Here is a 27,886-nt window from a genome sequence, read left to right as displayed (position 1 = left end):
TTTGAACTTTTAAAGAAAATATCCTTAGAGGAGCTTATTCTGTACATATGGACTTTTAAGACGTTGTACTCAGTCATTTCAATAAGGCGGGGTTTGTTTTCTGTAAAATACAATTAAATGCCAACAGGACAGTTAGAACACATACATGCAGTAGAGTAGAAAAGCACAATTTAAGGACAGTCCATTTTTTATTCATTTAAACTGGACTCTTTACTCTTTGCTGATGGTGTCTTTTTGAGCATCTATCTCAGATTATCAGACTAATATTACAGATGTGTGTAATACAAACCATTCAAGAGGCTTATGGTTCAGTTTTGGTGGTAATAATAATAATTCTGTTATTTAGCACGTGTCCTTCTTTTAGACTTCTATGGGCCAAACAGAGAATAAATCCTATTGTTGTCAGACTTGGGACAGTCACTTTATCACTTTTCAAAATGTATTCACAGAGATACATTTGTCATTGAATAATCCTGCCTGGGTCAACCACACAGATGAAAAATGTAAGTCTCATGATGTAAACATGAGTTTCGGGACCTATGCACACACACACACACACACACACACACACACACACATGCACACACACAGATATTAACATAAGGCAGATAAGTGAATGTAGTGTATGGTCTGCAGAGGAACTGTGACTTTGTCCCCAAACACCTTCGAGTGCATTGACTCGTACCGTCAACAGTCCTCTCATTTGTGCTACATTCCTCAGGGAATCCTGAAGTCGAAGAAACTAGCAACGTGCCTGCCTGCTCTGAGTCAGTCAAAGCTAATCAATGATTAAAAACCTCTCCTATTCTTATTTCATGCGCTTTTCAAAAAGCAAAGCCTCTCTGTTCACGTTGCGTGTCAGAGCACACGGCTCTGCTCTGGAAATGGCACAGAGGGCCATGACGGGAGGAATGAGGAAAGCATGTTTATCTCATCATCTGTGAATATTCATAGAAATGATAACTGCCTGATCACTCTGCATTGCTGTTTGTAATCATGCATCTACTGTAATACAGCAAACATTGAGTCAGGGTCATATTTTTAGGACACAAAATATTTCTGTTATTTTTGCTGTTTAATATATTCAGTTTGCAGTCCTGTGACTTACAGTCAGGACTTTCAGCTTTGGTTCACGGGGTTAAAAAACATTCATCGCTGCTATTTTAATATATTTAATTGGAAAATTAAATTTCATGAGTGTGTGTGTGTGTGTGTGTGTGTGTGTGCGTGCGTGTGTGTCTTCATAAAATTAGCAGGTAGAAAGCATAGAGATGATTCAGAGCGATTCAAGCGAAACTCTTTTGCTGCAAAAGTAAAGCAATTTCATTGTCATCAGTCTGAGCTGTGGGCAAATCAAGAGCACAGATACATAAAATGCCTGGCTATGCACAGAGGCACTAATGATTAGCCAGATATACTAAACATATAGCTCTTTACAAGACAAAATACCTGACTCCCCTATGTTCCCTGTGTCTCCACGTCTGTGTCAGGTACTTTAGGTTTACCTGTTTTATTTCTTATTTATTTATACATTTATTATTCATTATTATTATTATTTTGGTAGTGTCCTGTCTCTTGTGTTTTGTATTTAGTTTTACTTTTTAATTTTTTTAAAAAGCTCTGAGCACAAGGTCCATAGAGTGGACCATCACCTCACTACCTGGATTTTGGACTACCTCACCGACCGACCACAGTATGTGAGGACTCAGGGCTGTGTGTCGGACAGGGTCGTCTGCAGTACGGGGGCCCCACAGCGAACGGTTCTGGCTCCGTTCCTCTTCACCATCTAAACTGCAGACTTCTCCACAACTCCACCCAGTGCTTCCTGCAGAAGTTCTCTGATGACTCTGCAATAGTCGGCCTCATCACTGATGGGGACGACAAGGAGTATAGAGGACTGACCCAAGACTTTGTGGACTGGTGCCAGCAGAACTACCTCCAGATCAACACTAATAAAACCAAGGAGCTGGTGGTAGACTTCCGTAGGCACAAACATCCTCCACTGCAACCACTGAACATCCAGGGTATGGACATTGAGGCTGTAGACAGCTACAGGTACCTCATCTGAACAACAAACTGGACTGGACTCATAATTCAGACTACAGGAAAGGACAGAGCAGGCTGTACCTGCTGCAGAGACTCAGGTCTTTTGGAGTGAAGGGTCCTCTCCTGAAGACCTGTAATGACTCTGTGGTGGCCTCAGCCATCTTTTATGGTGTATATCAGTTGTATATAGAATTTGTATTCTATTTTTATCCTATTGTATATTTTATTCTATTTTATTCTACTGTATATAGTATTAAATTTTATTCTATTCTATTCTGTACAGTTGTGTACAGTATATTATTCATATTGTATTCTAATTTTTGCTACATAACTTTTGCACTGTCCACTTTCTGCTGTAACAAAACAAATTTCCCACGTGTGGGACTAATAAAGGTGATCTTATCTTATCTTAGAGGCTGGGGTCTACCACACCAGATGATGACCCTGACAAAGGCCACAAGCTGAAACGTGTTGGTCAGTTAATAAAGTTGTTCCTCTTTACTTTTAAGTGTTGCTGGAGCCCCTGCGTTGTGAGTTTCTCCTCATCTCCATACACCATGCACCATGTAGGTGAAGTTGTGCCAGAAAATATTTGCTGCGGTCTACCACACCAGGTAAGACCCCAGGTGCAGGCTGTGTAAAGATGCCCCGGAGTCAATCCAGCACATAACAGCAGGGTGCAAGATGCTAGCAGGCAGGGCATACATGGAACGCCATAACCAAGTGGCCAGCATAATATACAAGAACATCTCTGTCGAGTATGGCCTGGAAGCCCCGAGGTCAAAATAGAATACAACCCCCCCAGGATGGTTGAGAATGATGGAGATAAAATTCTGTGGGACTTCCAGACACTGATGGACAAACTGGTGACTGGTTAACCTCCAATATAGTGTGGTGGACAAACAGTGGACGATGGCCACAGTGATAGATGTTGATATATCAGGAAGAAGGAGCATGAGAACCTCAAGAAATACCAAAGGCTGAGAGAGGCACTGAGGAAGATGTAGAGGGTGAAGGCAAAACTTCTTTCAAGTATGCTAAATTATCAATTTGCGAAGCCAAATATAAGCCAAATTTTAATAGACCGTTAACATGATCCCACTCTACATCTCTAAAACATTTTATCTTATAATTCATTTAAAACTTTTCATTTAAAATTAATTCAGACAGGATGATGATACACAAGTACCCAAAACAAAAACTACATAAAAACATAACCGCTTTGGCGGTGGTGATAAATTATTTACAGGACTTTATAAACAGAATAAAGGAAATATCACACGGCAAGAATTAATATCACTGCTTAGCAATCAAGATGTGAACACAGTGTAAATTATTAAAGTCTGTGTGCAGGCATAGTAACCAACCTGGCAACCACACTGTCAACAAAATCAAGGAAAGCACTGCTTGCCAAGAGTAACACCAGCATAACTACAAATGTATATGAAGTGAATCAAGTGACTTTGGACAGAGCTAAGCCAGACCCCCTGCTCTTCGGTTAACTCTATAAAATGCTGTGCAGTTTTTGGTTCCCCTCAGGAATCTCATTCCTCATTTACTGCCACTGTGTCCACTCCACGTTAAATACAGAGTATGTTGTTAAGATGAGGAATAAAACCCCCTTTTTAATACCTGAATTATATTAAATGTACTTGAAAACACAGTTTCTCCATCAGAAACGTACATGCTGTTTTTTGTTTTGTTTTTGAACAAGTCAGATGGAAATATTTGACTAGCTTTGTGCTTAATTTTCAATAGATTTCAGCAGCAATCAGCCTGAGATATTATATAACACTGAGTACTGCATTGTTTCTCTTTTGTTTTGTTTGAACAAAGCTCAGTAGCAGACATCTACTAAATCTAAAATCTGTGTTTGCAAAGATGCAAAGAGCTGTGATTGGTCAGCACCGGCTTAAATACAAAGAAATCTGCTGCTTTTCTTTAAGACATAAATAAAAACATTGCCACTTCACAGTATTTCTACACATTTGTATTCTGGGTTAAATTAAAGTACATAAGTAATGGAATGTCAAAATGATCCAACATGCTGTAACAATGAAAGAAGGAAGCCGTATCATTGCTGCAAAGTGTCGGTAAAAGAATGGAAAACACAGTTCAATCATAGACATGATGTCCATTTAGTGTTGCAGGGATGTTATCAGCACTAAACTCTGTCAATCTCAATACTCACAGAACACTTAAAGAAATAAAAGTACTGGTTTTGCATAATTTCTTCAGCAAAGTGATGCCATCTCCATTGTACTGTGCTGTCAGCTGAGTACTGTCGTAACTAATGTCACTAGACTGACAGCAGAAATTGACATATTTAAATGTGTCATTTGTCCGGAGCTGTATTGGCTACTAATCAGTAAATGTGCAGACCTTGGCTGTTCCAGTTCAGACTGTCCTCTGCCTTTCTGAGCTGAGCGTCGATGTCGCTGAGCTGGCCCTGAATCAGAGGACGTTCCACATCAAGCACGGAGTGCACCACCTGCAGCCAAACAGCAGAGGAAAAAAAGAGAGAGACCTGATTTTCTGCTCCCACTAAGTGAGTACAGAAAAATCATTTAAATATCATTTCTACAAAAAGGCCAAGCACAAGCCCAGAGCGTCAACACGGCATGTCGTCCTCATTATAGTCACTATTTCTGCATTGTTCCATGCTGTCATGACTTAATTGGACTTGAACTTTTGCCTACCTGAAGCACTGGATTTCTACATTTTTAAAAATGTAATCATGTCGTTGAGGTGGCTGTAATACGTGTAGTTGAGCTTTGTGTGGCTGAATTAATTACACAACGAAACTGTATACTGTTTCATGGCGCATTACTGAAACTGCTATTTTGCCCTAATGCTTAGTTCTTATTAAAACTGTGAAGGTGTCTTTGATAAATGCAGACTATGTACTAAGTAATTCAGCTAATAAATGCATTTCTGAAATAATCCAGCAAAGGCCTGTGTCAGTGTTTTGTGGGATTTTTTCCTGTGTCTTAAGGACGTGACTTTCAGATTCTGTGCATTTGCCAATTCTTTTGTCCTCCACTTGGCCATGTTTTTAAAAGACACACTGCACACCGTGTCAAGATGTGCCAAAGTTTTTGCTAATAGCTCTTTGGGAATCACCTTGTTGGTGCAAAAACACGACTTTTCCCTGCCAGAGTTTGTCATCTTTGGCATTTATCATAGATTCAGCTAAACCTCAGAACTGTGGCTCACGACTTTTGCACATCACTGTACAATGGTAAATAATTCTGTATATTTTTGATAGTGCTAGTCTCCAAAAAGATAAGGACATGTCTAATTGCAATGTGCATGTCACAGAGCTATTCTTCTCCATTATCTGATAGTGCTCCACCCAGGCACACTGTCCCGAGCTCATAGATTATTTTACTGTGTTAAATAATTTATATGTTAAATAATTTGAGAGGATTGCTTCTCATCATATCCAGCCTTGATGGCATCATGTCAGCCTTATATTTCTATTCTATTATATATTATATATGCATTCATAATTTCTATTGTAGTTATTAACAAGTTATTGTAAATTCTATTCTTTGACATTGTGTTTGAAAATCATGCTCCTCTAGATGTTTCCTTAAGATTTCTAGCGCCTTCTTCAGTGTCACCCTCTATCATGCAGTTTCCTCTGAGTGACTTTGATGAAGGTCAAATCTGACTGGAAACTTTTGCTGGAGCATTTCTACAAAAGCAAAGCTCGTGTGGTAAACAGAGTCGAGTACCTGCTAGCAGTGATTCACGAACAAACAAACCGTGACTTGGTGCCAGGGTTTAGACCAGGGCTGTTGCTGGCAACTAATATACTGAATATTTATGCTGGAGAAAATTTAAATTATGGGAGGCACTTCAGAGCTGCAAATGAGCAGCATTTTGCTCTATGCACAGCAGTCACAGACCTTATCAGACTAATCTGCAGTGTCAGGAGACAAGCAAATATACAGCTGTTAACTGTTTAAATTAAAGCAGACGCGTACTGGTTCACCAAGCTGTCGTCTCCTCTTGCCTCCCACCTTACTTGCTTACTTCCTGTCACAGAGCAAGAAGCTACTGTTTTTTCTATTCTGCTTTCAAGGAGCTTCTTTGTTTTTTTAAGAGGTCTAGTTCTCTAGGACTCCTGAAGGTGCTAAAAAGCTTTCTTTGGACATGGGCTCCTCAGGCCTGGAAAATGTTCTACAGCACATGACAGGATTCATGTTTGGGGACTGCATTTCAGGTCTTGGAGCTCTTGTCAAAATTGACGGAAGTATAAGGAGGAGAAATAGCTGAGCTAAGCCATATTACACAAAAACTGGACATAACCTATTAAGCCCCCAGCGGTTTTCTGATCTCCACGATCTCCTCCCTTTTGCGCCCATTTTTGGGTGCGTGTGTGCTTAAGAGGTTAATAGCAATGATGAATCCAAATTTGAGGTTTTTGGTTAGTATCAGAGGTCAGGAGCGAGGTATAACAGAGAATGTAAAGCACAGTGGTCTTCAAAAATCAGAACTATTCCTAAAGAAATCACACGAAGGCTTAGAAGAGTTCAGGCTTTGTTGAAGAATAACGGTGGTCACTTTAAAGCTCATCAGAATATATTTATTTTTTTGCAGTTTTTTGATGATAAATTTCCACATCACAGTTTGAAAACTTGCAACCTAATCTGATCCAACCTTATTATATCGATCCACAGTGAGTTCAAGGTTAGCCACATACTGCCACAGCTGCCCCCTGATGGTGTAGATCTGCACTGCAGTTTCAGGGATGGCTTCAGTCTGTCTTGCCACTAAGTACTTCACCTCTCTAAGCACAGCCGCCAGCTAGGAAGAGATTAAAAAGTACATTAGAAGCACTGAAACATATATCAAGACATTAAAATTGGTCTGATCAGTACAAGCCGATGATAATTTTTTAAAAATTCATGATGTTAGAAAAGATAAAATCACTTTGGCCCATAATTATAACTCATTATATCATTTCAATTAAAAACTGAAATACTGACCATACTAATGAGGAAGATGAAAATAAATTAGCTTGATATATCACCACTCTGATATATCTCATTACAAAAAGCACAAGCCCATCAGCTTTTCAAACTGTGTGGGAGCTAATGTAGACCTGTGGGTTAAAGTTGACTGTGATCAGCTGAGTGTCCGGGTCCCGTTTGATTAACGGCAGGCTGAGGTTGTACTGAGAACTCTCACCAACAGTCTCTGTCCATGTCTCATACAAGCTGGTGGAATATCTAAAACAGCAAACAAAAAAGCAGATGCGCGATGACAATCGAGCAAAAGTTATTACAACAGAAAAACAATTTGCACTTTTACCATCAGAGTATAACATTGTTTCAAATTCCCATTACCAGGGCCAGGTTTTTAATTTAAGGCCACCGGCACAAAAATGTCTCATATCATGGAAATTAACATAAACAGCAAAACAAGAGGCTAAAAGGCATATGATTGAGCCATTCTCCCATTTCTCCATGGTTGTAAACAGAATGAGAGGCGTGAATCGCTCATCTGCATCAAGCACACAATAAGGATAAAGGGAGAGGAGTGAGGAGGGTTAGATCCAGGCGTGCGGGGAGGTAATATGAGGATAAACGCTGATTCATCTGCAAGAGGCAGGGAACAGACAATATGTCAGGGCTCTGTACAGCTATATCAATCTGTAAATAGCTACGATTATGATGAGAACTTCAGTGCGCGCTGTGTGCTCCTTATTGGATTTCAGCTGTGAGCTTCATTTCCTGATAGTGGCACCGCAGACGCAGAGGCAATCAAATGCTTTGGTCATGGTCATAAATCACACTACATTTTGTCTGTGGGGGTAATGAGTGAGGATGCCCATTCTGTTCCTGACTAGAATGTGTATAATAACGGTGGCATTCATCGGAGGCAACGGCGATGATTATTACAGCATAACAAGGGCTCTAATTTCTGATGGGAGTAAATTGAGGGCAAAGAACTGGTGTTGTTCATCATCTCATTACTGTGGTTGCAGGGACATGAAGTGAAGGAGTGATATTAAGTCTGTGAGGCATAAGGAATGGGCTTCTGCATGGGAATCTGTAAGTGTGTGTGGATTTCATTCACGTACTACCACGCATACACGTGCACACACGCATCTACACTTCCGGAGCAGTAAGGGCTGACTATTCATTCCACCTTTTCGAACGTTTCCAACCCTGCTGTGATCATTTTTTATCCTTCACTAATTCAAAGTGGAAAAACACAAATTTGAGAACAAACATGTGGCTCTTTAATGAATTTGTTCAAATAATACTTTGATAGACAAATGTTTTTCAGTGTATTTTAAGCTAACACACAAATGGGTGGAACCTTTTAGCCTGTTTTGTCTGTTGCTGTACGGTTAACCTTTACTGCGCTCAGTAACTGCTGCTTACAATGCCCAACAGTAAACAGAAAGATGATCCTTTATGGTGGCCCACCTTCATATAGCAGGCTAAAGCTCCCTGATTCAAAGATACTGGAGCCATAGGCACTATCTGCAGACTATCTTTAACAAGCATGTAGCAGCAGAATTCCAATCTATGTAGTCTACATAAATACTTAGGAAGTACTAAACGCACGGAGGGGCTCTGATGAAACGATGGAAAGCGTCACTATAAAGACGGAGGTCTTCGTAGGTACAATATACCAAACCTCTGAAAAAAGATGTGAACATAATTGTTAAAGAAAATATTTTACTTCACTAAAATAAAATTAAAAACTCAACTTTTGAAAAAATAAAAATAAGTGAAATTGTTAGTTTTAGCATCTGTTAGTTTTAATGTATATTAACTTATTAACAACACAGGGTGCAGTTCACTAACATGTTAGTTGTGTTAATTTTAAAAGAAGCTAATGCTGTTTTGCTGCAAAATGAAACCTTTTTGTGGCAGACACTGAGTTGTCACAGCAGTAAATTTAATTAAAAGCAAACTGAGAATCATGATGACTCAGTCCCACTGAGTTAGTATGCAAAAGAAGTCACTCTTTAATATTAATCACACTAATGCTATTGCAGCATATCCAAACGTCTGCTGTGGAAAATGTTCATGAATACAGGTTTAAAGGTCCTGTAAGCCGACACAGGTGCTTTCAATTATCCTGCATAATTAGACCTCACTTACTCACTTGCACTTACAGTACTGGGCAAAAATCTTGAGCCACCCCTCATTTCTTTACATCTAACAAGCATTCCTAACAAAATGTTAGGAAAACTGAAGGTGCAGCAATGGGTAAACATATATGGAAATACGGCACATAAGGGAGAAACTGAGTCTGTATAATTCGAACAACCTTGAAAGTTCATAATTGGTATGACTATCTTTATCCTTCAACACAACCCGAACTCAAGCTTTCTCGTAATTAATTTCTTGTAAAGAAAGCTTTACAAACTTTCTCGTAATTATTTAAGTAGTCTTCAGAAATAGTTTCTAGGCTTCTTGAAGGACATTCCAAAGCTCTTCTTTTGATGTTGGCTGACTTTTGCTGCCTCAGTAATGTTGAAGTTCAGGCTCTGGGGAGACCGACTTCATGTTTCATGGTGTCTTTTTCTATCTAAGTATGCTTTTACTGTATTCTCACTATATTTGGAATCATTGTCATGCAATGAAGCCATTCCCAACCCCTGTTGAGGTTAACGTACCGCTGATTTTCAGATGGTATTGGATCAAAGTCTGATTGTTTTATTTGATTGTAGTGTGTTCACAATCCCATCAGTTTTGATAAGAACCACCCGAGGAGCTGAAATGCAGCCCCAAATCATGACAGAGTCGCCGCACTCACTGCTGAAAGTCTCCTCTGACCTCCTACTGACAAAGATTTAAAACAAAAATGTGAATTTATTACTCCATAAGAGCTGTTCCCACTGATTTTTAAACCAGTCCTTGTGTGATTTGTCTCTTCATCATGTTGTACTTTCTTATTAAGAACGGTTTCTTGACAGCCACCTTTCCACTATGACCATTTCTGATGAGGTTTTGGGAAAAGGTGGATGGATCAAATGAAGGTCAAGATTCATCTCTTAGGTCATCTTTTCTGGATTTTCCCTCCTATTTCTTGAGGACATGACTTTCCTCTATCAGATGCTGTAGGTAGCTTCTTCTTCTTTTGTCCTCCACTTTCACCATTTCACTTTCCTCAAACTTATCATTTTTTGTAGATTCAGCTAAAGAAATGGGATTTTGTGTGTTATTGTGATAGGCTGCTATTAACAAAGTGTCTAATGATTTACACTCATGCAGTCTAACAAATCCTGCAATAAATGCTCCCTTCATGAAAATTTCAATGTGTTAATCTGTTCAAGAGAAGTCTTTTGCTCAAATTTGTTATGTTAAAGTGTTAAAGTGTATCTTATCAGGTAGATAAAATAACAGGAAATTAAATAGAAATTTAGAGTAACACAATCCAATTCAACTGCATTAGCTAAGCTAACTAACCTGGAAACAGTAAAATGAGTGAAAACATGTTGATGGTTTGCAATTATTGTTATTTTTTTTTTATCTCTGTGATGTTTCTTTGACTGGTGTAGCTCAATTTGATTCCATCCAAACAGCATTTCCTGCCGGGTACCAGGTGGTTGTTGGGAGCCTGAAACCCTGGGACCCTGATCTCGGCTTGCAATGGGGTGTCCGTCCTCTAGGGGATCAACTGCCCGTTGCCTTGGACATGGGCGCCCCATCTAGGACCTCTCTCTGAGATGTGTGGCTTTAGGTCTTCAGTTAGCTCTCTGCCTGCCTTTGACTCCTGGGAGGGTGGTATTCTGGCTTCCAACCCTCATTTTAAAGTACATTTCGTGACAAAGACACAAATGCACTCACACTCTCTCAGTTTCTCTCTCTCACACTCACACACACACCACAAGAAGATTGTCGGCTTATGTACCTGTGCATTTTCGAATGCCTGTTGTATGTTTGTTTTTTCTTACAGGTGTAGCAGTTGGCAATACATTGTGCATTACTATTTTAAATTCCCTAATCCTTTCGCTCTCTTTTGTTATTTTTTTCTGCCTGTACTGCCTCAGACACTGTCATACTATAGACCACATATACAGTGTAGTAAGTGAAATAACATGAATAGAAATAAAGAAATAAACAGATAAACCCGGAACAAGAGGAAAAGCGAAATGTGTTTGGCACAACGGTGTATTTAAATCATAATTGTGATTGCGAAATCTGCCAGAACACAGGGCAGGATTAAAAGGAAACAAGCCCCCCCCCCCAAAAAAAAACAAAAAAACAAAAAACTAACAAACAAACAAAAAACCCCAACATATCCTTCCCAGTGGGATGCTTTATCTTGCAGGGTTTGATGTTTGATGCGGTCTATAAGGCCATTTCTCACTTGGCATCAGTAAGCAGTGACAGGGCATATGGGATTATGGGAGTCCTGCAAAATAATCTGCAGAGCAGCGCCACAGTAATGAGAACATAAATCATGCCCAGAGCTGCATGTCTACATGTTATTCCACAGGGGCTGCTTCATAAATTTTCTACACTCAACTAACAAAATCACAAACGCTGGGTTTAAGAAAGGTTGGCATGAAATTACAGGGAAACATTTACATTTCAAAGACTAAAGCTAATATTTAATATCTGCCTTTATAGTATTATTATGCACTCCAATAAAATGGTGTCATATTCTTTCACTGTCTATTCTGTTTAATCTTCCTTTCTGTTCTTTTATTCAGTAATACATACATCTCAGCATGATGACACACAGTGTAACACGCTGAGATAAGTGCGGCACACACCTGTCCAGCAGTTGCATCATCTCCTCATACTTCTGGATGACCCTGGCTCCTTCTGCAGTCTCCAAGCACCTGCAGAGAAGATGAAACTTTACAAGCCATGCAAAGGGTAGAGCCAATATCTTTCCAGGGTCCAATATTCTAAAGCCTCATTTTTATGAGGCCTCTAAAACTGCTCACAGAGTGATTAATTCATACTGAGACCACTGGAAATGCACGGCCACATCAACTTTCATTTTTTAATCTGCTTTATTTGAGGTGAGACTCACGGATAGGCGAGGTGTCTGAATTTGAAGAAGGGGGTCTGGATGCGCTGCTCCACCTCCTGGGCCCATCTCAGCCCTCCAGCTACTGCTGGCATATTCTTATTCACTGGAGCTGAACCTGAGGAGGTCAAACATCATCACATAGAATTACACAGATAGGCGGTTTTATGCAAAGTTTGAGCACCCTTAGGCAAATTACATATTTTGGTCATTTATGAAGAAGTAAATAAATACAGCCTTTGCAGCAAACACACATTAAAATGAGCTTTTTGAACTGTGAATTAAATGTTAATTCACAGTTTCTTTTTATTTCATGGACGAAGAGCAACTGTGACATGTGCCAAACTCACAGTACACTGCCAAGTCAGTACTACCTTTTGGCAGCTTTGTTTTTTTAGCACCAAAAACTTTTTCTCATCCACTGCTCCTCACAGATGACTTCAAGTTTATACAAGCTCAAGACCGTTATAGACCTCCTTGCTCTGAATACATAAATGAGTTTCATTCAGTTTTATTAGTTATCTCTGATTATAGTAAGTGTTTAATGGTGAACCTTAGATTACCTATATTTTCACACTCATCCCTGCATGTTGATGGCTCAATTACCTCACCAAGTACCAGCAACTGGATATACATGTACATGATTAGGCTTCATCGGTGGAAATCCTGAGCACAAGAACACAGCTACATGTGTGATTAAAATCTGCAAAGGACACCTCAAAAGTTTTTCTTTTAGGAAGTAACTGATGCTGGTAAAAGAGAGAGCAGATTTCTCCTGTATTGGCTTCCCTTCATTGGCTCCCTGTTAAATCCAGAGTTGAAATCAAAATCCTGCTCCTCACATACAAGACCTTAAATAATCAGGCCCCATCTTATCTTAATGACCTTGTAGTACCAGATCACCCTATTAGAGCACTTCGCTCTCGCTCTGCAGGCCTACTTGTTGTTCCTAGAGTATTTAAAAGTAGAATGGGAGGCAGAGCCTTCAGTTTTCAGGCCCCTCTTCTGTGGAACCAGCTTCCAGTTTGGATTCGGGAGACAGACACTATCTCTACTTTTAAGATTAGGCTTCAAACTTTCCTTTTTGCTAAAGCATATAGTTAGGGCTGGATCAGGTGACCCTGAATCCTCCCTTTGTTATGCTGCAATAGGTGTAGGCTGCCGGGGTAGTCCTGTGATGCATTGAGCATTTCTTCACTCACTATGTGTTAATAGACCTCTCTGCATTGAATCATATCTGTTATTAACCTCTGCCTCTCTTCCACAGCATGTCTTTTATCCTGTCTTCCTTCTCTTACCCCAACCAGTCACGGCAGACAGCCTGCAAGGACAGCCATGATTTTGAACTTAATCAGTAATTTTGGACTTCCTGATCACCAGTCTGGCTGATCCAGACGTTGCTTTGCAGACATCAGATCTTGAGTTTTGGGCTATGATATAACCTATTTGCACATCACCATAGCTCATTCCAGACAGCAAAAATTCCAAGGTTGAACTGTAAAATTATTTGCTTTACCAACAACAACAACAAAAAATGTACTAAATATGTAATTTTCCCAAATTTTAGATACTCCCAAAATTCAGAGAAAAGCTGAACTAAAAAGGCACATAACTGAGCAACGACCACCCAATAATGTGAGCTCCCCTCATGTCCTCGTCGTATAGTTTCCATATGCTAGATTTGTCAGTACACTATAATCTATCAAGATTATCTTTAAAGTGCAAATTTCAAAAGACTGCCGTTTCCTCGTGACCTCATATCAGCAGCTGGGAGGAGCTACACTGGGGATTACATGATGAACAATTACAGGGTGATTCAGCTGCCCTAATTAAGCTCAGTATGTACACACCCACACACAGGAAAATCAACTGTGTGGGTGGACTATGGGTGTGTGGGGGTTTTAAGGGTTTAAACTCAGCAAATTTCCAAAGAGCTTGGTCGTTTCAATTAAGAAGTTTTTAAATCAAGAACACTCCACGTTTAATTCCTTTAGAAACTTTGACAACATCCTTGAGGGGTTGTAATGAATCTCACTCTTCACTGATCTCAACCTTTTTTCCAACCCAAGCAAAAGCAGTTTTATGATGTTTTTCAACAGGGAAAGACAAGTTCCCCTTGAGACTCAAATTTAAAGGGTGTTTACAGCTAAACTACAAAATGAAGTATATTTAGGTGTATAAATGCACCTTAAATATAGAGTTATTGTGGACACCAACATTAACTGCTGACTGTGTCTTTCTTTGCAAGTTTGTGAGACTAAAAAGTGGCATATTTTTTAAATAAACACCATCATAATGTTGTTTATAATTAGACTTTTGTGAAATAAAGACTTTGTCGTGAATCTCACCCCACTCCTCAGCAGCTTGAATGTGTTTGTTGTAGAGAATTTTACAGCAGTCCAGCTCCTTGTCAAACATAGACACAAGCAAAGGGTATTTGTCCAGAGCATCTGTAGCCACTAGCGGGCGCTCCAGCAGGCTGCCAAACATGTCCAGAACCTGCAGACAACAGATATGCCAAAGGTCTTAATGATTATGCGTGTGTGTGCATGTGTGTGAGTTTGGGCGGGTGGGTGTATGCATGTGTGTGTGTCTGAGAAAAAGATCCCAGACCTTAAAGGCGTGCTCCAGACCGTAGGCGTCATCAAAGGCCTGACAGAAGATGGCTCCGAGTCTTCGGTCTATGTCATCCACCTTCAGTTTAAACTGCCTCACGTCTTCTTCAAACTCCTGCAGAGGAAATAGCTCAGCTACACCAACAGCCAAAATACCAAACAGCAGTGTGATGTAATGCAAAGCCAGCAAAGCATATTCCTTTTCACAATTCACTGACTCAAAGCCATTCAACAATTTGCGATTCGAGATATTCAAGTTAAGTCAATTTATATTTGCTTATAGGTCTCCTTGGATAAGCAAACAGATGACATTTACAAATAAAATACTTTATTGGCAGAAAAGCAATTTGCTCCACCGATGCTGGGCGACCACGCTACTGTGCTGTTAGCCAGGATAAGAAGAAGGTATAAAAGCTCTGCTGGGCCTGTAGCCTTTCATATTTCATAAAGCCCTTTTAAAAGGAATTCACCTTGACAATGCTCAGTAAAATAAGAGAGCAGGCAAGTGAACTAGAGCCCCATATATCCTATGATCATAATCATTCGTACCATGTTGTTTACATCCAAGCAGTCATAGGGCTTCTCTGTGAAGAACTTATACGTGTCAGTAAATTCCTGCTGGAGCTGTTGGACTTGCTGGCTGAGGGCTCGACCTCGGACGCCTCCAATCTCCAGTTTCTCAAGCTTCAGCAGGTCGACGGCTGTTAACAAGATATCCTGCAGAGAAGGCAAGCTCCAGTCAACTGTCATACCAAAAATGCTGGCATTTCTCCAAGAGGTGCTGAGAACGTATTTCCATACTCACCTTAATGATTTTGACTCTGTTAACAAATCGGTCAAGTCCGGAGAAAATCAAAAGAGGGGAAAAGTCCCAGGGCCTAACCAAGCTCCCGTTCTTCTGGTACTGCCTCAGATTGGCCCGCCGGTCCTCATAGGTGCTCTTGAAGAGAATCAGGACCTCCAGGGTGGTCTGTATTTTCTGGAGAGTCTCAGAAACCTCTCCTCTCAGAATATCTTCTGGTACTAGATAGATGCGGGCCTGAAAGGAGAAACAAGAATTATCTTTTTTTAAAAATAAGATTAAAAAAATATGTGATGGGTAATTAGCGTTTGTGTTTAGTGGCATCAGTGGTTTTGTTTAATAGGCGAGTACGGGGAGTGCAACTTCCTGCAAACAGAGGAATCCAGATGGACCTCCTTATTTATTCCTTGTCTTCTGCTCTACAGTCAACTGTCATCAAACAGTTATGAATAAATATACATGTTTATCAACCAATAGTTTAAATATATATATTAAACCACCAATTGCCATTGAAAGCATTAATTAAAGAACTGCAATGTACTGACGTAGAAATGCATCTACATATGCACAGAGCATCTGAGGACATAAACACAGAGACCCTTTTATAGAGCTGAGGATACTCAGATCTACAATTCCAAAGAAAACTACAGCACTTCAAACCTTTTCTTTCCTCAAAGGCATTAGATAAACATTTCTCAGCTGCAAGATGTGTTCAGAATTCTTGTGCCTATCACGGTAAATGGAGCATCAGGAGAGAAGAGCTTCTCTAAGTTGAAACAAATCGTCAGCTATCTGAGCACATCACATTCTCGGGGCAGACTGTGCAGACCTGCTGTTCTATCCATTGAAAAGGATGCTGCATCTAAGATGAATTACACAGCTCTTACTGCTGAGTTTGCTGCAAAGAAAGCAAGAAAAGTGACTTTCCTGCATTTTATGTGATATCGACCCTTTCATCTAACTCTGAGAAGAAAGCAAATAAGCCTGTTCCCCGCAATGTTAGGCCATTAAATAATAGTGTATTTTCACCAAATCTTGAAAATCTGGGTTGTTTAATGGCCAAATTTCACTACTGAGTTTTAATATTATAATCATTATATGGTGAATATTGTTTCAGGTGGTGATAAGAAAAATATGCAACAGCAAACAAGATGATAGCCCAGACAGAAGCACTGGTTGGTCTCTGGGATCTAGGCCAAGTTTGAAACTGCCATGTGCAGTGTGGGCACTTAAATGCCATGGGACACAGTGGCAATCTAAAGACAGCCTACAGCTCAGTGTTTCCCAATGCACAGCCCAGCAGGTAAACGCTGGTGGCTGCCAGGTCTTTCCTGGGAAGGAGTTTCTGGTACATTATATATTTTTGGCTGCAAAAACAGGGACTTGCTTCCAATAAACTTAACACAATAAAACAGAACAGTTTGAGAGCATGAACTTTCATGGCTGAGCAGACAAAGAAAAAAGTTCCACCTACAGACAGGAAAAAAAACTCTAAGAAGAAAATCACCCACCCACTTCGCAGTGACAGGTGATCCCTGAAAGCGCAGTTCAGAAACACTGCAGTATGACTACTTAGCAACACCGACTGCCCAACTGTAACCTAGCTATAATACACATTCACTTGCCTGTCTATAGGGGATAGTGTGACACGGTTTTGTTTGATTGTTAGGGTTTCTTTCTAATATTGTGTTTACCTGGTAATATAAAGTGCCTTGAGGCAAAAGTTGTTGTGAATTGGCATTATAGAAATAAAACTGAATTGGATTTAAACTGAACCGAATTGAATTGTGAAGACAAAAGTCATTTCAACAAAACATGCAGACAAAGAGCAGAAACTGCAGCTGACCTGCTGTATGAGGAGGTTACATGTCTCCTGCAGGAGAACAATCAGCCGTGCTGGAGTGTTGTAGTATCTTGAGTTTGCCCACACCAGACATACTGTGTGCATTAAAGGGCCGATTAGACCCTTGACCGCAGGAATCTCCACATTCTCCATGTCAGTAAACAGAGGCTGCAGGGGTCTCAGGTAGGTGCAGATGTCTTCTGCCTCCTCGAGAGCTGCAAATGAAGATGTGATCAAAGTCAATTTGACCACAAGTAAAAAGATAAAGCATCTTGTTCTTTGGCCCTTAAAGAACAAAAACATATTGCATCTCAGAAAGCAAACTTCATTAAGTTTATTGTCTGTTGTTAGATTACCTGCAAGGACATCCTGCTGCATGTTCATAAAAGCAGCATGGTAGCAGCTCTCCACAGCCTCCAACAACGCTGCCATCTTATTCACCTTGCATGATTTTAACTGGGAGTGGATGCACTTAAAATCGGCATATCTTAAAGAAAAACAAGGGAAGTTTATGGATCTATTTAACTGCAGCTTCCCAGGGGCCTGAATCACTTCTGAAAGACTGCAAAGAATGACTCAGAAAGTGTAAAACTGTTCTTAAAAACCTGGAAGCATTGCCCGGTCAGCTGTGTTAACAGCAGGTTACTGCAACAGCAACCGCAGCAGAGGTGAAGAAGAAAAATCACAGAAAAGAAACTATTATTAATGCCGTTACAAGTGAAAGGTAAAAATCTGATTAGCCTAACACAACCAAAATGTTTTACTAATTTATGCCTCGAATGTTGGACAAATCTTATCTGAGAAATGACAATTACAAAAACCATTCTGGACCATTTGGAAACCAGACATTAGCAAAACCTGGTTCACTGCACATTTATATGCTAATGTCAATCACCTTCAGCATTCCAGGCTTTATAATTTATTCCACATTTACTGGGACTATAATTCATAAAATATACATTATAAAATATTTGAATTACAGACTGAGACCAGAAATTCATCCAGAAATTTTTACATAGATTGGAACTGAAGGAACAAATCAAAACATTTTCTCATATATTTTTCCTTAAAGATTCTTTAAAAAGCCAAAGGGGCTGCACCATCAAAAAGAAATGCAGATTCTCGGTTCTTCTTTCTTTTTCATTTGTATTACTGTAGAGTCTTTACCTTACAATATAAAGCGCCTTGGGGCAACTATTGTTGTGATTTGGTGCTACATAAATAAATAAATAAACTGAATTCAATTAACGCAGGGTCAGCGTTACTTTTGTAGCTACAGACTGCACAATATGAACTACCATATGTGTTGGCATTAATTTGTTCATATGAATAACATAAAAAATGTACCAAAGGCTGGTGGCATTAGAGTATGTATTTAAGAAAAAGGAACAACTTTTGTTGTTTTTCGTTTTTGTCTAATTTCTTCAGTGGAAAAACAAATGGTAAAAATAGAGCATACTGGACTGCTAGCATGTAATTCTCATAAGATGTAATTCTGTTACATAAGCAGATTTGTTTCAGCAAAGAAATAAAGAAAGTACTGGGCTGCAAATTACATTGTTCACTCGACAGCACAGGCACTTTGAAACTGAAATTAGAAGCACTAGCAAAAACTTAGGTCCCTTCAGTAATTCAAAGTTGTATTATTTTCTGTGTTATTTTCTCACACTTGTGACACTGAAACAAGTACTTCTCAGAAGCTGCCACTGGCTACTTTGTGTGTGTAATAACAGAGGTGCTGACCTGTTCTTCCAGAAGAGCAACTCGGTGTGAGGTGTGGGGTTTCTGCCTTCCAGCAGAGCCTCAGAGGAGTCTTTTTTGAGGATATCACGGATTTGATGGCTCCACTCTATCACTGCAGACTCCAAGGAGTGGATGATGCTTTTATCCACTATTTCCCCCCTGTGATGTTTCACAAGTAAAGCATCTTAGAATGTATGAGTTGGACAAATGATGCATTGACACGATCCTTTGTGTCACAGCGGTCTGCTTACCTTTTGTCTGTCTCGAGGGCGGCTCGATCTATTCGCTCCGAGCCTGCGGGAAGAGGCAACAGAGTCTTGCCTTGGATTTGGCCAGACACCACAAACACACTGTTCTTAAGGGAGTGGACATGACACTTGATATCCTGTACCACAACCTGTGGCCACTGAATGTAGTTGTTGCTGTTGGAGAGCAGTGGAGCTATAACCTGAAGGAGTTTAAAGAAATTGGAAAAATGTTATGGACTAAACTTTTAAAGTACAGAGTGACAGCAGTATTAGGAAAAGGACTTAAAGTTTTACAAGTACTCATTTTTCTCAAGTGTGGCGTGTAAGTTAACTATGGACTGACATTAGCAATTATTTTAGCCCCGTCAATTATTAACCGTTACTTGTGACAAAACTTTTAGGTCATTAGTGTTATGCATATTACTGTTAAACAATTACTTTTAGCAAACAATGTCAACCATTTAGGTACAATATTAGTTTTGGCAACGTATTAACTAATATTTTCAATTACAGATTTTAAATTACATTTTTAATTTAAGCATTATTTTTAATAACACTGACTTTTTGCTATTTCAATAATTTGGCTGTTTTGCTTGGCGAGGTTTGCTTGCTGGTTTTCCCTAGAAATACCTAAGTACTTGTACCTAGTACTACTTATCCACTTGCTACTGAAATATGTACTGTTTTAAGCATAGAAAAGGAATAGTGCTTTGTTTTTGGACCACGATGAAAGCGGTCATTTAATTTGAACCCTCACTCGCAGCTCTGCATGCTTACTGCAGTCTAGGTAGGAGGTTAATGTACTCGGTCGTGGTAAGTAGGGCTTCATGCACCTAACAATCATTAACGTACCCTGCTCTGTGGCTTACCTCCTCAACTAGAGCAGAAAACTGGTCAAGTGGAGCATAAGACAGGTCCCCATAAAACAAATTCTCTTTCATGGATTCGGGACTCAGTGTGGTTGTGGTTCGCTTTATGAAGTACACCGCCTTGTTCTTGGAGTCGCCAGTGAAGGAGGAGGCGGTCTGTAGCTGTCCTCCTGCAGTCACAGACACCACCAGAGTCCTCTGCTCGGCTTTGTCCAGGAACTCCTGCAGCACCTGCCTGTTGTCCTCGCTGGACACGCATTTCTGCCATTTGTCCTGTTTCAGTTTAAGAGCCCTCAGGACGCATTCCGCTATATAGTCCAGTCTCTCGTCCTCAGCAGCAGGTGACTCCCTCAGGTCCTCCATGTGCCCGGGTCAGTCACGTTGACTGTATGCACTGATTGTGTCTCGGCAACCATAGTAACGCCGTGTTTTGCATCAGGCCGTTGCTTGGGGAACATGAGCTACTTGGAGCTGATCCAGAACATCCCTCAGTCCATCCAGTTGCTGATTGACACCCATTTTCCCTGACAGGATTTCAGTGGAAAGTTTCTCTGACTGTGGCAACGACAAGCAACACACCTGAGATAAATGCACCTGATACATGTCACAAAATCATGTCAGTAAATAACTATTCACTAAAGATAGTGAATAGTTATAAAAAATGGCCATGATAAAGTATAAACCAACAAGGGCGCACAGACGAAAGCGTCTTCATTTTAGGTAACATGTTTAAACATAGCAAAAAGGTACCAGAACCAAAATAAATTTACTGCGTAAAACATTCAGACTTCTTGTAGAGTTACTCTTTAAACAAATGTGATGTAGTAAACCCGAGCGGTATGCGTGTGATGGAAGAGATAACTGGTGTTTAAAATGAAACACGTTTGCAGATTCATAAGTTCTGTAGTTGTAGCTAATGTGTCCTGTATGTTAAAACACTTCGCATACCTATTAGTATTCGAAGGGCATCTTCCTTCGGGGTCATCAAAGACTCTGGAGTGGATGTTTCAAGCTGCGCCCTGTAGGGTTAAGCTGTGATGAGCACCATTACTTTTCTACGTGAAGTCTTCTTTAATTGATTACATGCAGAGGATACAGGATGTTTACCTTCTCGAAAAATCATCACGATTATCAGCACACTGGATATGTTCGGACGAAATATGAATCCATAAGTAACCTGTATGAAAGTTACTATTTATTAACCCTTTAATCTAAATGATGTAAATCCTGATGGTTTTGTGAAAACTCTCGTTTTTGTCTTTGCCCTTTCGTTTATTAGGAAAGATGCGATTGCCACAGCTAACCACAAGGTGGCAACACTGCACTTACTAGTCAGAGGCCTGTTCCAAGAAGCTTCTGATTTTGTCTTTATGTTTACTCGATGCTCCACACTTTGTGCATTCCTTAGCAAAAATCTGACATCCTGCCATCTGAACAGACTGCAGGTCTGATATGAGGAATTCCAAACGTCACTACTGTACTGGTTTCTTGGAAGTGGTCTTTCTGTGTGTCCTCTGTTTGTGGGATATGATCAAACCTCACAGACTGAACGTGAACCATCATGCTGCTGTTTGACAGGATGTGAGGCCGGCAGAGGAAATGAGTGTGTGCTCTGTTCATTATTCTCATGTGGGATGTGGAACAGGATTAGCAGCAAAATGACATCAAACACCGCCTCGGACGTCTTTTATCCTATGTAGGTGCATTTTATGCTGGGCCACCTTCAAGCACAGTGTGTGTGTAGGCGTGTTTAGGTGTGAGTTTGTGTGTACGTGTATGAATAAATATGCATGTGTGTGACCAATTGTGAGTCACTCAGACTGTCCAGAAGCAGCAACTAAGGAGTTTCGCTTCTTATGACAGAGCAAAAAGAACTGCAGAAGCCAGACTTTCCATTTCAGAATCACATGAACCGCCTGGTCCCTGATATGATGGAGCTGCTTGCTACATCCACTTGGGTGGCTGGACACTGGGAAACATAAACCAGGAATGTTTCCTTCAACTGCATCTTTATATCAGCGAGGAAGATGAAAGTGAGTCTGTTACAGTAAAAAATCCCTAATGTTGCTAATCAGTTACTATTTGTTTCTGGTTATCAAGAAGGGATCAGAGTGGAAAGACAAATAACATTCATATTTACACATTAATCTAATACATACTAATTAACATTCATTTATCTGACAGTCTTGCAAGCTTCAGAGAAAGTCTACTTTGCATTTAGAGGTTTGATCAGCTCAGGGGTCGGCAACCTGCGGCTCTTTCTTGTCCTTATACTGCGGCTCCGGGTGGTTTGGGAAAATAAATTAGAAGTATTTAGCTGAAGTGTATTTTATTTGTGCTTAGTTCTTTTTTTAACTTGTAGTTCTAAATTGGAAGATTATTGTGATATTGAAATATAAAAAATAAAATTGTATTTTTTTTTATTTTTCATCGCTCAAAATAAGCGTCACACTCGCGGAAGCCGGTGTACCCGCCGAAACGCTGTGCGTTTATCAAGACTTTCAACCCCAGGTAGGCCAATTATGGATGTTCGGATCCACATTATGTCAGCAGCTATTCTCGACCGTGAACTATGTTACAAACAAACACCGCTCACGCCTCATAGATGACAGCTTACAGTCTTGCGTAAAGATGAAAGTGACTTCGTACAGCCCCGATTTGCAGACGCTGTGCGCAGAGGTTCAGGAGCAGAAGTCCCGTTGTAACCATATCACAGCAGACCTGACGATGTTTGCATGAACATGACCACTTTTCACACACGGTTGCTGTGCGCATACAGCCGGCTGTAGCTTTTCAGCTCACAGCCCGACACATACCAACAACAGCATAGAGAGCACAGACTTTAAGGTGGCAAGGCGTGATTGCGGGTGCAGCTCAGGTGCGTCCGCCTCCCCTGCAGCGGCGCTGCAGACCACGCCCCGCCACTCACATTAACCAGGTAAAATACATATTTAGGCAGAGTTTTGCAACTATCTATTTTTCATTTTTTAGCAGCATAGTGCTTTTTTCCAATTATTTTTTAAAAGTCACGTCAAGGCTCCAAAAGCCCAAAGGCGATATAAGGGTGGCGGCTCACAACAGTTTTTGTTTGCTACATGGATCATTTTAGTTCAGCTGGGTGTCTTTCCTTTTGTTATATTTCTTTAAGAATTCAAAATGTGTTAATTACATAAATAAAATGTAACTTTCTCATTAGCACTTCATGGATTTTATAAGCAACACACTTTAGTTGTTCACACAAAGCATAAAGGTAAAAACAAACAAACAATATAGTGTTATCTTCATTTTAGACGTCAAAAAGTATTTTCGGCTCCCAGTGTTTTCTTTTGCGTGGAAACCGGGTCCAAATGGCTCTTTGGGTGTTAAAGGTTGCTGACCCCTGGATCAGCTGGATCAGTTTTGCATAGGATGCATTGTTAAACAAACAAAGTTGACACAAATAGGAAGACGATTCGGGTAGAAGATTCTATCAACTTTAAAATAGAAGATTGCTGCATTTCAGTGGTTGAAAAAAAATTTAATGGGTTATTTGTGATATTTGTGAGTTAAAGAGCAAAAGTAAACACAGAGCAGAAATATGGGGAAAGGATCAGGGCCACAACAGGCAGTGAAAGTCCAGGTTTTTCCAGATTTTTGACAGTTCATCTGTGGTATGTCTCTTCAAATTGGCATCTTTATGCTACTACATGAGGTCGCTTCAGTCAATATAGTTATAAACTGCTGTCATTCATCAGACAGCAATACGTGTAGTTTTGGGGGGGGGTAATTCAACAATTTCTGGTCTCATGTGACACAAAACTGATTCCAAGTCATTCAACGTTAGATATACAAACTCTGGAAAGGTTTAGATTGGCAATATTCTGAGTTGAGCCATCAAAATCAGTATCACACAGCTGGGAAGACTCTGGCAGTCTTTATGCAACCCATCACACACACTTTTGATGGATTGCTCTCAATAATGAGAGATATATTTAAAAAAAAAATGAAGATTTCCAGTTTCAGCTTATTGCTGCCATCATACAAGCAGCTCACAACTTGTCTTTGGTATTTTGCAGACAGAAGCTTCAGTTTGAAAGGGCGCTCAGGCATTTCTATTACACTTTCTTAATTTTAGATATGAAACTGTTGTTGTAAACACAGACCAGTAGAGGTCAGTAAAATCCTTAGATTAAATCATGTAAATGCTTGCAGCCAAGCAGGAATAATCAACACTCACTAATAAAGTTATATAGACTTCCACAGAAAATATCATACACAACTGTATGAATAAGGCACACGCTCGTCCTAAGGTCTTTTGGCACACTCCGATAACATCTGTGTTCATGTTAGCTTAAGCTCCAAGCATAAATACAGATTAATAAACCAGTGCGGGGGGATATGTAAACCTATGGTATGATTTTGAAGCTTTGTTGTGTTGCGTTGGCATCAGTTGGCTGTTTAAACTTACCTTGTTCAGCTTCACATAAAGCCTTGTAAACAGGTACAGTAAAAAAACGCCTTTATGAACTTGTTAAAATTCTTCTTTCATCATCTATAATTTGCCGGTCCCTCTTTCTTCCTTGTTTTATTGCTTTCAGATGTGTATCAGCATCAGTATGAGAGAGCCCTGCTGGATGAAATTCAGGAGAAATAACACTTTTGGTATTTGTCCTAAACGATCCATCGACACATCCTCATTCCTCTGAAATAAAGCTAAACTGAGTTCACAGACTGAAATGTGGCCAAGTGTCTGAAGAGCAAGTATGTTCACAATTGTGAGTCACTGTTTTTTTTTTATGTATTACCACGCATGTTATCTTACTCATACAATATTAACAATGCAGGACTTTGCAGACATTCCTCATTTTCGTACTTTAGCTTTTAGATGACTTCTTCTTGACACATGTCCAGGACGTCTGGTCCCGACTCCAAATCTCTGTGCTGATTCACGAGTGCATGGTCGTCTGTAAGCCTTAGTTGATGTAAAAAATGTATGCACACACACAGTCCAAGTGTCCAGACATCGTCATTAGCTATGGGTAGATTCTCTTTTTATTATTAACAATTGAAATTAAAACAAGTATCAAGAAAGGATTTTTGTGTGTCTCTTGTAGTAAGCCTGCCACTTTTACCTGGATTGTATAAGATTACAAATGATTTAGTGTTACACAAGAAAAATTCAGCGTGTGTCTTTGAAACAGTCTCAGAGTCTGTATCTGAAATGTCAGTTTATAGTAGAACATTCTATTCCACTTTGGAATTGGTTTGGTATCTTCCAATCAGGCATTTAGCCACTGAAAGTCATCAGCTGTGCTGTTGGTCTCTTTAGAAACATTTTTAATGGAATTATCTTGGCAATAATGTCTTACTGTGTGGAACAGCTCATCCATGACGCTTGTGCTTTATTTTTAGTGAGTTAATGTCTGGTATTTTCATAGTTTGGTAGTGTATGGACATAGCTTTCTAACAACAGTGGAGAACTTAGCTCATACACCGGTGATTACTTCTTGTTCTGAAAAATAAATAAATAGTTAAAAATAATAATAATAATGTGGCAGTGCCACAATGCCAACAATGATGGGTGAAAATGTGGAGGCCAGAATCTTTTATATCCTTATTCTATGTGTCCATGGGCCAATTGTGATGCGTTGGATAAATAAAGTCAAAACAATTGTAGTTTATTGTAAAGTAACTAAACAGAGCAAAGACGTGATTTATAGTAAAACTGTCCAACTGCCCACCCACTTTTTATTGGACAACAACTAAAGTTAGCCTGCCAATCAGCAATGCAACACACAACTTTTCACTCAAGTGAGGCTAGCACAACATGACACCGAATCTACAGGGTGGGCCATTTATATGGATACACCGTAATAACATGGGAATGGTTGGTATTATTTAATAGAAGTCCTTAAAGTCCTGTTTGTGGCACATTAGTATGTGTGAGGGGGCAAACTCCGCAAGATGGGTGGTGACCATGGTGGCCATTTAGAAGTCGGCCATCTTGGATATAACTTTTGTTTTTTCAATAGGAAGAGGGCCATGTGACACATCAAACTTATTGGTAATGTCACAAGAAAAACAATGGTGTGCTTGGTTTCAACGTAACTTTATTCTTTCATGAGTTATTTACAAGTTTCTGACCACTTGTAAAATGTGTTCAATGTGCTGCCCATTGTGTTGGATTGTCAATGCAACCCTCTTCTCCCACTCTTCACACACTGATAGCAACACCGCAGGAGAAATGCCAGCACAGGCATCCAGTATCCGTAGTTTCAGGTGCTGCACATCTCGTATCTTCACACCATAGACAATTGCCTTCAGATGACCCCAAAGATAAAAGTCCAAGGGGGTCAGATCGGGAGACCTTGGAGGCCATTCAACTGGCCCACGACGACCAATCCACTTTCCAGGAAGCTGTTCATCTAGGAATGCTCGGACCTGGCACCCATAATGTGGTGGTGCACCATCTTGCTGGAAAAACTCAGGGAACGTGCCAGCTTCAGTGCACAAAGAGGGAAACACATCATCATGTAGCAATTTCAAATATCCAGTGGCCTTGAGGTTTCCATTGATGAAGAATGGACCCACTATCGTTGTACCCCATATACCACACCAAACCATCACTTTTGTTGTTCCAACAGTCTTGGAGGGATCCATCCAATGTGGGTTAGTGTCAGACCAATAGCGTTGGTTTTGTTTGTTAACTTCACCATTCACATAAAAGTTTGCCTCATCACTGAACAAAATCTTCTGCTACTCTACTTTTTTTGCCCATTCTCCAAATTCTGTGCGCCGATCTGGGTCATCCTCGTTGAGATGCTGCAGTAGCTGGAGTTTGTAAGGGTGCCATTTGTGAGTAGCTAATATCCGCCTGAAGGGATGTTCGACTAATGCCACTCTCCAGTGACATGCGGCGAGTGCTATGCTGTGGGCTCTTGCTGAATGAAGCTAGGACAGCCACTGATGTTTCTTCATTAGTGACAGTTTTCTTGCGTCCACATTTTGGCAAATCCAACACTGAACCAGTTTCACGAAACTTAGCGAGCAGTTTGCTAACTGTAGCATGGGAGATGGGTGGTCTCGTAGGGTGTCTTGCATTGAAATCGGATGCAATGACCCGGTTACTGCGTTCACCAGATATCAACACAATTTCGATCCGCTCCTCACGTGTTAACCTCTTCGACATGTCAATGGCTGTGAACAAAGATAAACTTGTAAATAACTCATGAAAGAATAAAGTTACGTTGAAACCAAGCACACCATTGTTTTTCTTGTGACATTACCAATAAATTTGATGTGTCACATGGCCCTCTTCCTATTGAAAAAACAAAAGTTGTATCCAAGATGGCCGACTTCCAAATGGCCACCATGGTCACCACCCATCTTGAGGAGTTTGCCCCCTCACATATACTAATGTGCCACAAACAGGACTTTAATATCACCAACCATTCCCATGTTATTACGGTGTATCCATATAAACGGCCCACCCTGTATAACAAGAAAACAAATTGATTTAGGGGCCGTTTTTTAGTTTCCGAGCCTGAAATTGCAACAGTCATTCGTACTCCAACAGGTCCTTACATGCAGAGCACACCATTTTGTTCCTTTTGTATTGAGGTTCAGACACTTTTGTGTTACTTTTGTACAGTTGAAATCTGTTTGAGAATGTGTTGAGATTTTCTGGCAAATTGCTTTAAGTGGGACATAAAATTCTCAAAAGG

The 27,886-nt window shown here is 40.1% G+C and overlaps 1 protein-coding gene across 1 annotated transcript in view; it reads right to left on the bottom strand.

The window, feature by feature from the left end:
• dnah9 (dynein, axonemal, heavy chain 9) overlaps nucleotides 1-21,341 on the bottom strand; it is a 170,190-nt gene extending 148,849 nt beyond the window's left edge. The window contains exons 1-15 of the mRNA XM_040036646.1: nucleotides 21,132-21,341; nucleotides 20,184-20,738; nucleotides 19,318-19,514; nucleotides 19,067-19,225; nucleotides 17,680-17,810; nucleotides 17,327-17,538; nucleotides 15,484-15,717; nucleotides 15,228-15,395; nucleotides 14,677-14,793; nucleotides 14,412-14,562; nucleotides 12,067-12,181; nucleotides 11,801-11,869; nucleotides 7,160-7,286; nucleotides 6,715-6,861; nucleotides 4,429-4,537 (exon numbers count right to left, since the gene is read on the bottom strand). Of these exons, the coding sequence (XP_039892580.1) occupies nucleotides 4,429-4,537; nucleotides 6,715-6,861; nucleotides 7,160-7,286; nucleotides 11,801-11,869; nucleotides 12,067-12,181; nucleotides 14,412-14,562; nucleotides 14,677-14,793; nucleotides 15,228-15,395; nucleotides 15,484-15,717; nucleotides 17,327-17,538; nucleotides 17,680-17,810; nucleotides 19,067-19,225; nucleotides 19,318-19,514; nucleotides 20,184-20,546 (2,299 nt within the window). The 5' untranslated portion in view covers nucleotides 20,547-20,738; nucleotides 21,132-21,341. The remainder of the gene's footprint in view (nucleotides 1-4,428; nucleotides 4,538-6,714; nucleotides 6,862-7,159; nucleotides 7,287-11,800; nucleotides 11,870-12,066; nucleotides 12,182-14,411; nucleotides 14,563-14,676; nucleotides 14,794-15,227; nucleotides 15,396-15,483; nucleotides 15,718-17,326; nucleotides 17,539-17,679; nucleotides 17,811-19,066; nucleotides 19,226-19,317; nucleotides 19,515-20,183; nucleotides 20,739-21,131) is intronic.
• Nucleotides 21,342-27,886: the final 6,545 nt, after the last annotated feature.

Source organism: Simochromis diagramma, unplaced genomic scaffold, assembly GCF_900408965.1.
Source record: "Simochromis diagramma unplaced genomic scaffold, fSimDia1.1 OVJJ01000371.1, whole genome shotgun sequence".
NCBI classification, from domain to species: Eukaryota; Metazoa; Chordata; class Actinopteri; order Cichliformes; family Cichlidae; genus Simochromis; species Simochromis diagramma.
Note: the sequence above shows the minus strand (reverse complement) of the source record. Positions and strands in the feature narration are given on the sequence as shown.